The 15476-nt window shown below is 37.3% G+C and overlaps 1 protein-coding gene across 2 annotated transcripts in view; it reads left to right on the forward strand.

The window, feature by feature from the left end:
* zgc:153039 (uncharacterized protein LOC767698 homolog) overlaps positions 1–15476 on the forward strand; it is a 77012-nt gene that overhangs the window by 1809 nt on the left and 59727 nt on the right. For both annotated transcript variants that reach the window (XM_049467140.1, XM_049467141.1), the window contains exons 2-6: positions 8212–8346; positions 9394–9531; positions 10183–10482; positions 14223–14330; positions 15002–15113. In XM_049467140.1, the coding sequence (XP_049323097.1) occupies positions 8212–8346; positions 9394–9531; positions 10183–10482; positions 14223–14330; positions 15002–15113 (793 nt within the window). The remainder of the gene's footprint in view (positions 1–8211; positions 8347–9393; positions 9532–10182; positions 10483–14222; positions 14331–15001; positions 15114–15476) is intronic.

Genomic DNA, 15476 nt, shown 5'->3' on the forward strand with positions numbered 1-15476 from the left:
AACTTTGTGTTCCCTATGCCATTATTTATGATTCTGATATGTTATCCACAAAATTATCATGACAGTCCTACACCCTATAGAGACAGTAATACAAACATGCCTGTTTGAGGGAAATCAACAGAAATTAATAAACTGAAAGAGAAAGAAAAATGTGGTTTGTTTATTTATATAGACAACTATTGAGTATAATACTAAACTATAGACCTTTTTCTATTGTTAAATCAAATAAATCATCATATATTACAGCCCTGGTTTAGATTTCTGTATCTAGCTGTAGGATAGATTGGTCTTAAACCTGTCTTAAAATGAAATTACTAGAGAGTAGGGTGGGCGATATGGCCCTAAAATAATATCACGATATTTAATGGTATTTTCGCGATAACTGTATTCTTGATATGAAAAAACACTTAAGCACAAAAATTATTTCAAGAATACACTACTGCAACAAAATGAAAATTTTGTTTTTCATATCGGTGCAAAATGAAAATTACATTTTATAATACGATATGATATTGCACACCCCTAACTGAGATATTTAAGAAAATACAAGAATTTGATCAAATTTGTAACAGAAGCCAATGATCCAGAATGTCATAATACTTGTCATAATAATGCCCATATATATAATCTCCATATATCCAGGATTAAAGTCAAATAAATAATACTGGACAGATATAATCTGTCTCTAGGTGATATATATATATATATAGTGGGAAATGAGAACAGTGTGAATTTTCTTTTGCTGAAAACAGTAAAAAAAAAAAAAAAAAAAAAAAAAAAAGGAGTACCCTGATGTGATAATTAGGGGTGGGTGATATGGCACGATATTTCAGGGTATAATATCATTCACAGTATTCAAAAATGTTGGCGATATTATCGCATATGATATGATATTGCACAACTCTACTAGAGAGGTCTGAAATGATCATCTAGCAACATCAACACTAGCTGAGTTGGCAGCACTGAGGCTAAGTTAAGTAGCTTATCTAGTATTACTACCCTAGCTCTGTACAGCTCGTATCTTTCAGTTGAAAAAACATTTTTTATGCAAGTTTGCACAGTCAGGCATTTTTGTCTGAATATTTCAGTTGCAAAATATTTGGTGCATCCTGAACTAGAAGTACCATGTGTTCCCCATGCCCTTATGTTCACAGTGTGTTCTCTATGCTATTATTTCTGATTCTGATGTATCGTCCACAAAAAGTGCTTCGTATCACAGGCCTATACCCTACAGAGACAGTAATACAAACATCCGTGTGTGAGGAAAATCAACAGAATTAAAGAAACCGAAAGAGAAAGATGTTTCTCTTTGTTTGTTCTTTGTGTAAACCGTCAGACACACCGAGTGTGAAACCAAAATCCCCACAGTGTAGATTGCCCTGTTAACCACAGTCTGTCACTTTAACTCGCCCAGATCTCTGAGTTTACTGAGGTTCTGTGAAATCACTGTACAGTTCAGCTTCTTCTCTACACAGCTCTGTTTAAACCGATTTACTCACATGACCCACGTTTACACCGGTTGTGTTTCCTGTTCCTGAAATCATTATTACACACTGATGTTCATGCTGCCTTTAATAGGAGCAGATATTCACCGAAATGATATTTGAGCTAAAATGGATCAAAGTAGATGCATTTGGCTGAATTAGAGATGCTCTAATAGAGGTGAATTCAAATTACAGTTTTAATGCAATTTTCAAAATGAGTACTTGCAATTTTACATACATATATTTTATCTTTTTAATCTAAAATATCCAAAAACACTACTCATTTCTGAAGTGTTTATCAGTTTTACCTCGGTTACCGGTGCCTCCCAAAAAAAAAAAAAAAAAAAAAAAAAAAAAAATCGAAGATCTTTTTTTATTGCCATAATCGCCCAGCACTACCAGTATGCGTAAAAATGTGCATAGTCAGCCTTTTTTGGCTTTCAGTTGCAAAATATTTGGTGCATCCCAAACTAGAAGTACCCTCAGTTCCCCATGCCCTTATTTATGATTCTGCTAAATTACAGCCGTGCTTGAGCTTCAGTTTTTCACTTCTGTGAACAGAACTCTATAAATACTAATTGATGCTGAGGACAGTTCTCTATTCTAGGGCAGATCACTGCTTCATGATCAGCTCATGCTCTGCTTTGCGTGCTTTTTTTAATTAGTGAGTCTATAATCGTTTATTTGTTTATTTTTTGACTGGAATCTTCATGTCTCATCCTGTGAATTGAGACCTCATATTGTAAATGTGTAAATTGTCTTCGTAAAGGTGTAAATGCAGATGTTCTAGGAGAGGGTGTTTTGAAACATTGAGGAAGCTGCTGCTGCTGCTGTTGTGGTTAATGGCTTGGGTAGATCAGTGATGGCCTGACAGTGGTTAGAGATCACATGCCTGAAAGCAGATGCTCCCAAACCACCCCAAAGCTGTCTGTTAGATCAGTGAGAGGATGAACAGTGGTTATCTCACGTAGTCTATGAATGTTCTTCATAGAAAATGTGTTTCTGACTCTGTTCAGGCAAATCTGTTTGACTGAATCCACAATGACTGATGTGGGGAACAGACCAAACATTTTGTCAAATTAAGAAATAATGTCTGCAGTGTTGAAATGTTTGATATTGTTCTGTTTTGAGGACATAAGAACATGTTTTAATATAAAAATGATCAAACAAGTATAAACGGTGATTATGCTCAACCCTTATTCATTTTGGACTCACTTTAAGTGGGTATTCTCCACTCTAGAGATTCTCTGGCTTGGCATTGCTAGTTCTCGTGTGTTTAATTCTGGCGTATTCTCGTGATGAATGTGTTTTTGGAGAGCTGCCAGATAAGTCTGTGATTTCCCGCAAAAATCGAAGAATTGTGTAATTTGTGATTCCGTTTTATGTAAATCACAGGGCCCTACAAAACTATTGATTGCAGAAAATAAGCTGAACAACAACAACAGGTTCATTGTTGAGCCTGCCATTGGCTATTTAAATTTGGCATCTACTATATTATGAAACTCCGAAGTCTCCTCATGGTCTCTTCAGTTGAAGGTTCTCCACCAGAACCGGCTCTGTGAATGAGGTCAGCTGTGAGGAAATGTGGGACGCACCGCTTTATTCAGGCAGGCATGTGCTCGCGTGAAGTACAGATTAACTTCACAGGTTGTAAGGGTCGCTTGGGTGTTCCTGAACGCACACACACACACACACACACCCCATACAGGGCCGAACTCCAGCTCCTGCTCCAGTCTCGAGCCATTAATCGCGCTCACATGACGTTCAGGCTCAGACGTTTGGTGGTGTAACGTGTAGAGAAACGGCCCAATCACATTTCTCAAAACTTGATGGCTCACTCACACAGTTTAAACTCAACTTAGGGTGTTTTCACACCTGTAGTTGGTTTCTTTGGTCCGAATCAGTTGATGATTTTGTTTACTTTACTTTATTCTCCCTCTGATTGGTCTGGTTACACACAAGAATAAAGCTAAACGCACCAAAATGGTGTGAAAATGTGCTTTTACTGTGTCTCCAAAAGTGCCCAAACACAACAGATTACATATTTACTCACTAAATATCAGTACTTTCAATGTTTAAACAACATCCAGACATTTAAAAGCCTTTTAAATCTCATGTTCTGTTGTTTTTATTGTTTTAGAGATGGCAGAAATAATCGTTGACTAATCGACTAATTGAAAAAATAATCATCAGGTTCATCGACTACCAAATTTGTCATTAGTTATAGCCCTACTTATGACAGAATGTCTCAGCTAATTATTAAATGACAGTAGACAGGACATTATTAATTACAACTTTTGTTAACTAATATTTTAATTTATTATTATTTAAAACATTCTTAAGCATGGTTATTTAGTATTGTTTAACAATGTGCTAATTATTGTCAATTTATAATTAGTTGATACATTATGTAACCATTTACCAATGTTTATTGCTGTCATAGTCGCTGTTATTTTGCGACCTTTATTGTAAAGTGTTACCAAATAAATAAATAGATAAATAAAAAAATAAAAAAGAACACTGCTTTATTAGCAGGCTGCAAGTCTAGCAGAGGAAGGGTAAAGTTCCTACCCTAAATTTTAATTACACTCCATAATTTCTCAGTTCAAGGGGGCAAGCTTGCTAGCTTCTTGTTCATACAGCAACTACTGTTGCATTTAGGTGGAATGGAAAAGTATGAATTTAACTAGCTATGTAGTTGCTGAGACACACTAGTAATGTTTTTTTTTTTATGCTTGTTACGATGAAAATGGCCGTAAAACCTTGAAACTACACATAAGGTATACACTATGGTATATAGTGTTTATCATTTTTAATGTTTTCTCATAGCCCCCTTTAAACCTGACAAGAATCAGCACACCCTCTCCCTAGGCCTTAATAGGGATGGGTGATATGTTCTTAAAATACTATCGTGATATTTTGGGGTATTTTTGTGTTAAACGATATTCTTGGCGATATGACAAAACATTTAGTTTTTAAAACAAAATAAATAAAAATAAGTTTTATTTAGTATAAATATAATATTGTTTTTATGCATTCAGTAGAAACAAAGTACTTTTATGATTGTTGTAAACGTATAAGCTTTGTATCGACTTTGTATACCATGATATTGTGTTCAATAATAGAAATAATAGTAATAATAGTGTAAAAAAAAAAATGTAAGAGCAAAAATCTACCACAAATGTAAAGTGCAGCATATATACTGCAAACAAACAGAAGTTAATACAGTAAATATATATTAAATGCAAAATAACACTGCCTTCAATACTTTTGAAAATGTTGGTGGTATTTTTGTCTATTACACAATATGCTACTCCCCTAGGCGTGAACACTTATTATAGAGTGATAGAAATGAGAGGTAGAGTGAAGGATTAAATAAACTTGGCCTCTTGTTCTGAAATCTTAAATCCAGTTTGTATTATATTTGTTTTATTTTAACCGGTATGTATTTCTCTGCTCTGTTTTGTGCTCACTAGCCTGGTGAAAACACGCCCATGGTAAGATGCTGCGTCAGTGGGCCTCACGTTTGAGGCTCGTGCTTTGTGCCTGGTGGCTCGTGGCTTGTGTCTTGTGAGTGGTCACCATGTTGGCATGTGTGCGAATTCTAAGGAATGCCTTAATTACTCACACACACACACACAGACACAGACACACTTCTCACGTGTCGCTGTGCATGTATGTTGATGGTATGTGTGTATGTGTGTGTATGTAAAGTTCTATTGTTCTTGTAGTTGTTACTATTTTATTGAAAACCTCTGGAATATAATCAAGAGGAAGATGGATGATCACAAGCCACCAAACCAAACTGAACTGCTTGAATTTTTGCACCAGGAGTGAGTAGCATAAAGTTATCCAAAAGCAGTGTGTAAGACTGGTGGAGGAGAACATGCCAAGATGTATGAAAACTGATTGAAATTATGATGAATGATGAAAATCAGGGTTATTCCATCAAATATTGATTTCTGAACTCTGAACTTAAAATTTCATAAATTTTATTTTCTTTGCATTATTTGAGGTCTGAAAGTTCTGCATATTTGTTGTTATTTCAGCCATTTCTCACTTTCTACAAATAAATGCTCTAAATGACAATATTTGTATTTGAGATTTGGGAGAAATGCTGTTCGTAGTTTATGAGGGCTGCAACGATTAGTCAATATAATCGACAATGTCGATGTGTCGACTAAAAATGTAATTATGGACTAATCGTTAATTTGTAACTACCACATTACACAAAGTGCTGGGGACTGAAGCGCAATGGGAGATGGGTAATTGGCTCACTCACACAGTTTACACTTAACATTCAGATATTTAAATGCTATTTAAATATCATGTTCTGTTGTTTCTATCGTTTTTAGAGATGGCAGAAATAATCGTTGACTAATCGCAAAAATAATCGTCAGATTAGTCGACTACCAAAATAATCATTGGTTGCAGCCCTATAGTTTATAGAATAAAATAACAATGTTCATTTTACTCAAACATAAACCTATAAATATCAAAATCAGAGAAACTGATTCAGAAACTCAAGTGGTCTCCTATTTTTTTCCAGAGCTGTATATTGCCATTTTTGATACACTGTCCCACCCCAAGCATATAAACAGCCTGCCGATTAGTTCTTGAACGCAGTATAAATGGCTCACAGTTTATACAGTGATCTACAGTACAGAGTGTTTATTTTCACAGCAGATCCTGTTAAACCTGTTTTCCTCAGCCTCACCTGATCAGCGTGTGAGGGCTAGAGCAATAAATCATAACGGAAGACAAAGAACAGACAGAGAAACCTACATTTCTCAATTACAGTATCTTGTACGTTTGGACAAAGGCTTCTTTGCCCTATTGTTCTACCTGTGCAAGTTACGTCCAAAACACAACCATGATTAATTAAGATAATTTGTACATGCTTTTGCATATACTTTTATTATGAGTCTTAATGGTGTAATAGCTGTTTTAGTATGGGCACCCTTATCATTTTATTACTTTAAATACTCCTAACTACTTTTTACTGACTTACTGAAGCACAAAATTGGTTTGTTAACCTCATTGAACTTTGAACTTCATAGCCAGGTGTATCCAGATACATCTGCAGGGCCGGGGGGACAAAGTTCATTTAAAGTTTCATTTAAAGCGATATAAATTCTTAGACTCTTTAAAACTGGAACTGATTCTAAATCTGAGCTCCTCTAAGCAGCCAGCTCTCTCTACACATCTTAGAAATGAAAGTAATCCATTCCCACAAGGCACAAAAACCTCAATTGGCAACTGTCTTTCTTTCTTTCTTTCTTTCAGTTCTTGTTTGGGGAATTTTTCACTACAAATTCTTTCTATTAAAGTCTTGCACTGCTCTTCAGAAGTCTTTTAGATTGGGGAACTATGAGAGCTGTGGGAAATTCTTTTTGATCTTGGTTTGATCCTCTTTCAGGCGGTTTATTGTGTATTTGAGGTGTGTTTACTATCATTATCATGCTATTGGAGCTCGTGATGTTTTCTTCCTAATTAGTACTGAGATTGAATTGAATAGTTTGCTTCAATTAGTGCACAGCGCATACTTCCCAAATATACAAGGCTTTTTTTTATTTTTTTATTTTTTATTTTGAGTTTATTTATATAGCACATTTCATACACAATGGTCATTCAAAGTGCTTTACAAATTAGAAAATGCAAAGAGAAGTCAAATTACAAAAACATGTAACAATAGATATGGAAATAAAATAATGGATTAAGAATAAGCATGGATAAAACATAATTGAAACATGATTAAAACAAATAAGTCAAATTAAAAACATGTGAAAGAATAATTGTAATTTAACAAAATAATTAAAAAACATTTTTAAGAATGAGAATGATTTTTGTGGTAAGGATGGGGGGAAAAAGATGTTTCCTCCTGTTAAAAGAGAAATACATTGTAAAATAGACTTTGCTTGTGGTAAAACATGATGACCCGTACAAACTTTTGTCAATCTGCCCCAGTATAGCAATTTATTTGCATGGGTAACTCTATGCCCCAATCACTAGCATTGTGCGCATGTTGGGAGCATCAGCTAAAAGTGCTGTATTTAGGAACGCTGGAGGAGAAGAAGGTGGGATATTCAACAAAAGTTCATACTCGTTATCATGTTTCACTACAACCCAAGTTTATTTTACACCAGATTTCTCCTTTAACTGAATGTAGTACCGTGAGAATGCTGTGTGGTGCATTTTAACACACTAAGAAATCTAAACCTGTAACTGTCATTTCAAAGTTAAAGCCAAAAATTTCAGTTAAAAGTCATAAGTTGTCAGCAGAGGGAAGCATGAAGTGCTCTAAGATTTTGTGGGAAAACTGAAACTGCACTGACTTTAGACTTTATATAACACAGTGGACCAACACCAGCAGATGACAGACATGTCCCTCCAAACCATCACTGATTGGTGGAAACTTCACACTAGACCTCAAGCAGTTTGGACTGTGTGTCTCTCCACTCTTCCTCCAGACTCTGCTCCCTTGATTTCCAAATGAAATCTAAAATTTACTGATGATCAGTGATGGGATAAGAGACATGTCATCTGCTGGTGTTGATCCACTGTGTTACTCTAACTGCCTGCATTGATCATCAGATGCATCAAACTCCTTTTTGAAGTGTCCTTTAAGAATCTTTTTTTAGTAAAATGTTGCATAATGAGTTGTAGTGTGATATTAAGTGTATCTAATACTGTATCTCTCTCTCTCTCTTGTGTGTGTGTTTTGCAGGGTTTGTGGTGGGACAGTGTGGTCTGTATCAGGCACTGGGGATGTTAGCGGTGGCGTATTTTATCATCAGCATGACGGTTCTCTCCGTCTGCGCCATCTCCACCAATGGAGCTCTCGACGCCGGAGGAGCCTACTGTATCCTTCATACATACAAACTAGGGCTGTCAATGTTAAAGTGTTAACACAAGCGATTCATTTGAAATCAGTAACGCATTATTTTTTAAACACAAGCTAATTAAGTTTGACTCCAACTTCTACTGTTTTCTGCCCACTCTCTCCCAACGCGCATATTTTTTTCTCTACGAATGACTGAAACACTCAAACACAGACAACACAGTGCCAAAGGAGACATCCCCGGTGTGCAGTGTCCAGTAGTAATGCTCCAGAGCCAGTCTCAGTTCACACTTCCAGCTCTGACCCAGATAGTGAGCTTTGGGGCAGGTAAAATAAACAAAGCACATGGAGCAGATAGGACACTATTTATTAGTTCATAGTACCTAAGCTAATGCAGCACCAAAGCATGTTTATGCCCTTACTTACAGAAATAAAATAAATAAAAGGAAGAAAGCTTGGTGCAGGGATCTCCTTAATACAGCACACACACACTTTTTGGTTCTCCACACTCTCAGCATAGCTGCACACATGCTTCACACTTAGTGTAAGAATCTCTTAAAGGGACAGTGTACACATTACTGAATACGTATCCAGAATTACCTTCTCTTTTTCGCTGAACTCCGTGGTCCTCCGGTTATTTTTGTCCTGTCCAGATGCACATCTCTGAGTTTCGTTACCTCACGTTTAACAAAATAGCTATTTGTTCGGACTGCAACCGAATGAAAAAAAAGGACCATTGAGTATTTTTTTGGCTTTCTCGGTCACGTGACCTTGTGTTCATTTAGCTCCTCTATTTCCACTGGTTGTTGTGTTTTTAAGTGTATCTCTGTGGAAACGTGCACCCGAAGTGTAATTATGATGGTAACGAAACTATGAGATGTTAGTTTGGATGGGACTAAAATAACTGGAGGACCACGGAGTTCAGTGAAAACACAGTGATGGCTATTACCCTCAAACTCATGCAGCGAGGGACTGTGAACATCTGTATGTTATCTCTGTGACTGTATCGTTATTTTTGTCTCTGTCTCTGAGTGAGTGTGCGTTCTCCTGAACCCTGCGTGTGTGTAGATATGATCAGTCGAGCGTTAGGGCCGGAGTTTGGAGGAAGTTTAGGCATCATGTTCTTCTTTGCGAACGTGTGTGGCAGCGCCCTCTACGTGTTGGGGCTGGTGGAGGCCATGCTCGCCACATTCGGAGTCTCTGAAGGTATGAACTGTGTTTGTGGGCCTTATCAATACATGTGAATATTTAAAAAAATAAAATAAAACTATTGCTAAAATATTGGTAATATAGTATATTGCTTTATGTTAATATCCAGTAGACCTTCATATAACTATAAAATAACTAAAATAAGGAATCATAATGTAGCTTAAAAGTGTTAAATAGGGCTAAATACAGCCAAGATGTGTAAAGCTGTCATCATATTCTAGTTAGTTTAACACTTTTTTGTTTACTAAATAGTTTCATATGTTTTTAAATAATGAAAAAAAAAGGTATGTCTTAATTTTGGCTGGTACTGTATAAATCTGAATTATTTTGTAGATATTTTGGATATATTTAATATTTTCCTTTTTTATAGAACATATTCTTTCCTATGTTTTGATTTGATTTGATTTGGTTTGAATTTTTGAAATATTTGTAAATGAAAACTTTATTATTATTTATTAGTATTAAATTATGTTTCACTTTTTATTTCTTTTTGTTCTACTACTACTACTACCAAAAGTATTACTATTATTGTTGTTTAAATATATTTTATTCTAATCATAATGTCAGTAATTACTAATATTTTTTTAATAGTAATAATAAAATCTCTCTGTCTGTCTCTCTCTGTCTGTCTCTCTCTCTCTCTCTCAGCTGGTGTGGACTCTTCCTCTAAGTATCAGGTGTTGCCGGTGGGGTACTGGTGGTCTCTCCTGTACGGTACGGCTCTGCTGCTGGTGTGTTTGGTTGTGTGTTTGGTGGGCGCTCGGATCTACGCCAAGGCCACCTTCATCATCTTCCTGGTGGTGATATTCGTGCTGGGGACGATCTTCGTCAGCTTCTTCGCTGTGAAGCCGCAGGTGGTCAATCTTCCCGGCCCCTTCACCAACAACTCGTCCGCCACCGCCAACTTCACCGGCTTCAAACTCGACACACTGCGCCGGAACCTGGAAGGTGTGTGTGTTATCCTGTTGATCTGGTTTGTGTTGTTGTCTCGAGTTTAGAGGAAAACCACAGCATTTCTAATCTCATCTCTGTGTCTGTGTACTGATGATTAGCACTGGCGCTGATTTATTTTTTTTTATCGGAGTCTAAACACATTTACAGCTAAGCCTGTCACAATAATCACATTATCGATAAATAGCGGAATGAGTCAAACGAGAAAAAAAACTGTCATACGCAGAAATACATATGTATAAAAGCATTTTGTATTTCGCTGGATTGACAGTGGCAATACTTGCAGACAAAACATACGATCAGACAGGCTTTTATTCACAACATAATTATTAGCAACTAAAAATAAGCTAGAATTCCGGAGATGACGATCGTGAGAGCTTGAGTCCAGACATGTGAGAGTGTCAGATGCATGCTGGGGGTTGTAGTTCTGAAGCAGAGATTGTAAGATTTCCATTGTCTTTATTGTTATATCAGTGGAATTTAAATGGTATTTAAATGACAATAATATTGTTTATTGCAATAATTTTTGGGATGATGTATCGTGCAAAAAAATGTTAGTCAGTGAGTCGACCTGTCAGACAGATGCGTTGCGATGCTTATTGCTATCTTACACCCACAACCACTCTCTGACTACCTCTTTCCCTGACACATGAACAGACTGACTTACTGACTCACTCACTGTATCACTAAATAACTGCCTGACTGCCTCACTGACTGACTAACTGACTTACTGACTGAATGTATTGAAAACAACAAATAAAAAAAAAAGTTTGTCTCACTGTAACAACCACTCACTGACTGTCTCATTTTCTGACATACCTACAGACTAGCTGACTGGCCGAATATATAACTAATGAAAAAAAAAAAATGACCACATGACACAACCACTCACTGAATCTCTGACTACCTCATTCTCTGACACACTTACAGACTGACTGACTGACTGACTGACTCACAGACTGACTGACTCACAGACTGACTGACTCACAGACTGACTAACCCCCTGACAGCCTCAATTACTGACTGTCTCACTGACTCACATACTGACTAACTCATTTAGTCTGTCTGTCTGTCTGTCTGACTGACGAATTGACGGACTCACTGTCTGACGGACTCACTTTCTGACTGTCTGACAGTCTGATTGACTGACTGTCTGATTGACTGACTCACTGTCTTAACTGGCTAAGTGACTGTCTGTCTGTCTGTCTGTCTGTCTGACTGACTCACATACTGACTAACTAATGCCCTGACAGACTGACTGACTGTCTGTGTGTCTGACTGACTGACTGACTGTTTGACCGACTCACTGTCTGACTGACTGACTGACTGTTTGACCGACTCACTGACTCACTGACTGACTGACCGACTGAGTCGGTCAGTCAGTCGGTCAAACAGTCAGTCAGTCAGTCAGTCAGTCGGTCAAACAGTGAGTCGGTCAGTCAGTCAGTCAGTGAGTCGGTCAGTCAGTCAGTCAGTGAGTCGGTCAGTCAGTCAGTCAGTGAGTCGGTCAAACAGTCAGTCAGTGAGTCGGTCAAACAGTCAGTCAGTCAGTCGGTCAAACAGTCAGTCAGTCAGTCAGTCAGTCAGTGAGTCGGTCAAACAGTCAGTCAGTCAGTCAGACAGTGAGTCAGTCAAACCGTCAGTCAGTCAGTCAGTCAGACAGTGAGTCAGTCAAACCGTCAGTCAATCAGACAGTGAGTCGGTCAAACAGTCAGTCAGTCAGTCAGTCACTGTCTGACTGACTGACTGACGGTTTGACTGACTGTCTGACTGACTGACTGAGGGTTTGACTGACTCACTGTCTGATTGACTGACGGTTTGACTGACTCACTGTCTGACTGACTGACTGACGGTTTGACTGACTCACTGTCTGACTGACTGACTGTCTGATGGCTGTCTCTCTGACTGTCTGACTGACTCAGTCACTCACTCACTCACTCACTCTCACAGAAAAAAGTCAATCCCTGTTCACTAGAACTGAGCAGAATTCTGGGAATTCCTCCTGGAGGTTTATTAACCAGCCACATGATCAATTCAGTTGGTCATCACATGATCAAGTTGCTAATCAGTGCATGTGCTCGTTCTGTCACTTATTTACTCCCTCTGTCTCTGAGGGATCTGGTGTCATGTATTGAGGAGATCAGTTCTGAGATGTATTGAGGAGATCAGTTCTGAGTCTGTCTCTTTTATTTATTTTATTTATTTATCTATCTGTCCTGTTTGGTGAGCAGGTGGTGAACTACAGTTGAACACTCTGTAAATATGCAAATATCCAGACAGATAGCTCACCCAATATTTGCTTAAGTGTCCCTCAGCATGTTTGAGCTTGACCAGATACTTCTGGTAGCCATCAACACATTTCTGACAGGGTTCTGGCTGGATATTTCACTCTTAATTAGCAGAATTGTTAGAATTAAATTGGTTCAGTTAAATTGGTTGTTTCTTTGGTATAGACCTGACTTGTCTGGAAGTCTGCATATACTTTGTTTATACATATATACTGACGTGTGTTTGAGGTCATTGTATTTTTGTGTCCCAAGTTTGAACCTTCTAGCTGATGGTTTGTGGTAGGGCTGAACGACATGGCAATAGTCTGTATCAATAAGACACAGTTCCCATATCAATATAAACAGTATAAAAGCCACTGCCCATAATCATCCACTGATAGAGCCTGGTGATATGATAAAAATATTATTAAAATTAAAATAACATATTATTAATCTAATCATATTTTCACATGCAGACAAATTATAGTATCACCAGTGGCAGATTCTGCTCTGCTCCTATTGCTCTTAATGCTCTTTTATGCATAATACAGCGATTTATATAATATTTTTTTCTGCACATAATCAAATTAAACAGGATTTTATACACTCTCTGTAATGAAGTGTATCAGTGTACAAGCTACCACCTTCATGCTTAACAGTTGGTCCAGTGTAAAAACGAAATATTTGCCCCGTCTGTCATATAAGTGCCATTAATTGTCTTTTTGTTTTTTTAAATTTAAACTAATTTTATTTAAAAAACATTTTGGAACATTTCTATTGGTCCAGTCATCATGACAATTGTATACAGTACTGTGGTGGATATACCTGTGACAATTAATAAAGACAAATATAATGTTCTGAGTCGTGTCAGATGAGTAGCAATTTTTATTAATGCAAAATATTGAGAGTACAATCAGTCATGAAATCATCACGCTCTGAAGGTGCTCTGAGACTAACAGTTTCTCAGAGGGTGTTATTTATCCCTGCTCGGTCTTAATCTAAAACATGAACCATACATGGGCATAGGGTTTCCGCCTGCAACTGCATCCTTCAAAACTCCCTTCCTTCCCAAGACAGAAACTCCCTTCTGTTCCAAGACAGAGTTGCTTCTCGTCTAAATGTCAGCACAACCTCTTCACGTTCACATCCTGGTGTTTACACAAAATCGTTATCAGACAAGATTTCTCTGCTAGTCAGCACGTACACTAAATGTCAGACTAACTTAAGAGTAAATCTGCAAATGAACTAATATGAGTCAATTACCACTGTAAATAATAAGTTTGAATAAGCACATCTAATAAAATAACCATGCATACAAATGATCACATCTAGTGAAATGAACATGCATAAAATGATTACATTTCTCAAAATAAATGATTATAATTGTGATAATGAAATAGCCCATGTCAATACAAAGTGTGCAAAAATGTATTTCACATATGTTTTTTTTTTGTTTGTTTTTTTTTGTAGCTGATTATACAGTGGATTACACGACAAATACAATGATGACGTTCGCCACTGTCTTTGCTGTGATGTTCAATGGCTGTACTGGAATCATGGCCGGCTCCAATATGTCTGGTAAGTGTGTGCGTGTGTGTGTCTGTGTGTGAGGAAGAGAGAGCGATGACTGTAAACATTATCGCTGCTTTCCGGAAAGGTTCCAAAGGTCATCATATACTGTGTTACATATAAATGTGTGTGTGTGTGTGTGTGTGAACATACTGTACATGTATAGATACAGTACCAGTTAAAAGCTTGAACAAACATTCTTATTCAGTGTTTTTTTTTTATTATTTATTTAATTGATTTTCTATGTTGTAGATTAATATTAAAGACATGAAAACAATAAAGGGACACACATTGAATTACATAGTAAAGAGTAAAAAAAAAAAGCGTATTTAGTCCTCCACATTATTGCCCTGATCTAAACCTGATGAACTGAGATGGTGATTTGAGGTGATTTAATTGGGATGAGCTGGAGCTTCACAGCATGAAGGAAAAGCAGTAACTATTGTTCAGCACCTCCAGGAACTCCTTCCCTCGAGATGCTGAGAAAACTATTCCAGGTGACTCTCCCTCATGAAGACACTGAGATTAAAATACCAAGAGTGTGCAGATCTGTTCTGCATGTGCTCCTGTAGAGCTTTAATATAGTCTTGAATATTAAATTTACAAGTAAAAAAATATAAAAGGAAATAAGAAGGATAAGAAGGGGTGTCCAAACTTTTGACTAGGGGTGTGTATTTTAGGTGACCTAAAGAACCCAAGTTACGCCATCCCTCGAGGAACAATCACTGCTGTCATCTTCACCTTAATCATCTACCTCCTGCTGATCATCCTGGTGGCCTGCACCTGTGACAGGTATGCCGTCATTATCCTATAGGGGAAATTGTGTGTGGGGGTCTGCTGCATTGTATGTAGATTATAGATAATTGATTTCTGCCAGTTGCCAATTCTAGGCAGATGCCGCTGATCACCATCATTTTCACCCACTGCACTGCACTGCACTGTCCACTGTGTAATAATTTATCGATATATTCATGTCAAATATGGATAACGACTGAATAAAGACCATCCTCTCACAATTTAGAATTGAACAGTTTACTGTTAATGCCAGACTTTGTAAGTGTGTGTGTGAGAGAGAATATCAGAGTGAGTGTGCGAGAGTGTGCGTGTGAGCATGCGTGTGCGAGAGAGTGCGTGTGTGAGAGAGAATATGAGAGT

The sequence above is a fragment of the Astyanax mexicanus genome, chromosome 18, assembly GCF_023375975.1.
Source record: "Astyanax mexicanus isolate ESR-SI-001 chromosome 18, AstMex3_surface, whole genome shotgun sequence".
NCBI classification, from domain to species: domain Eukaryota; kingdom Metazoa; phylum Chordata; class Actinopteri; order Characiformes; family Acestrorhamphidae; genus Astyanax; species Astyanax mexicanus.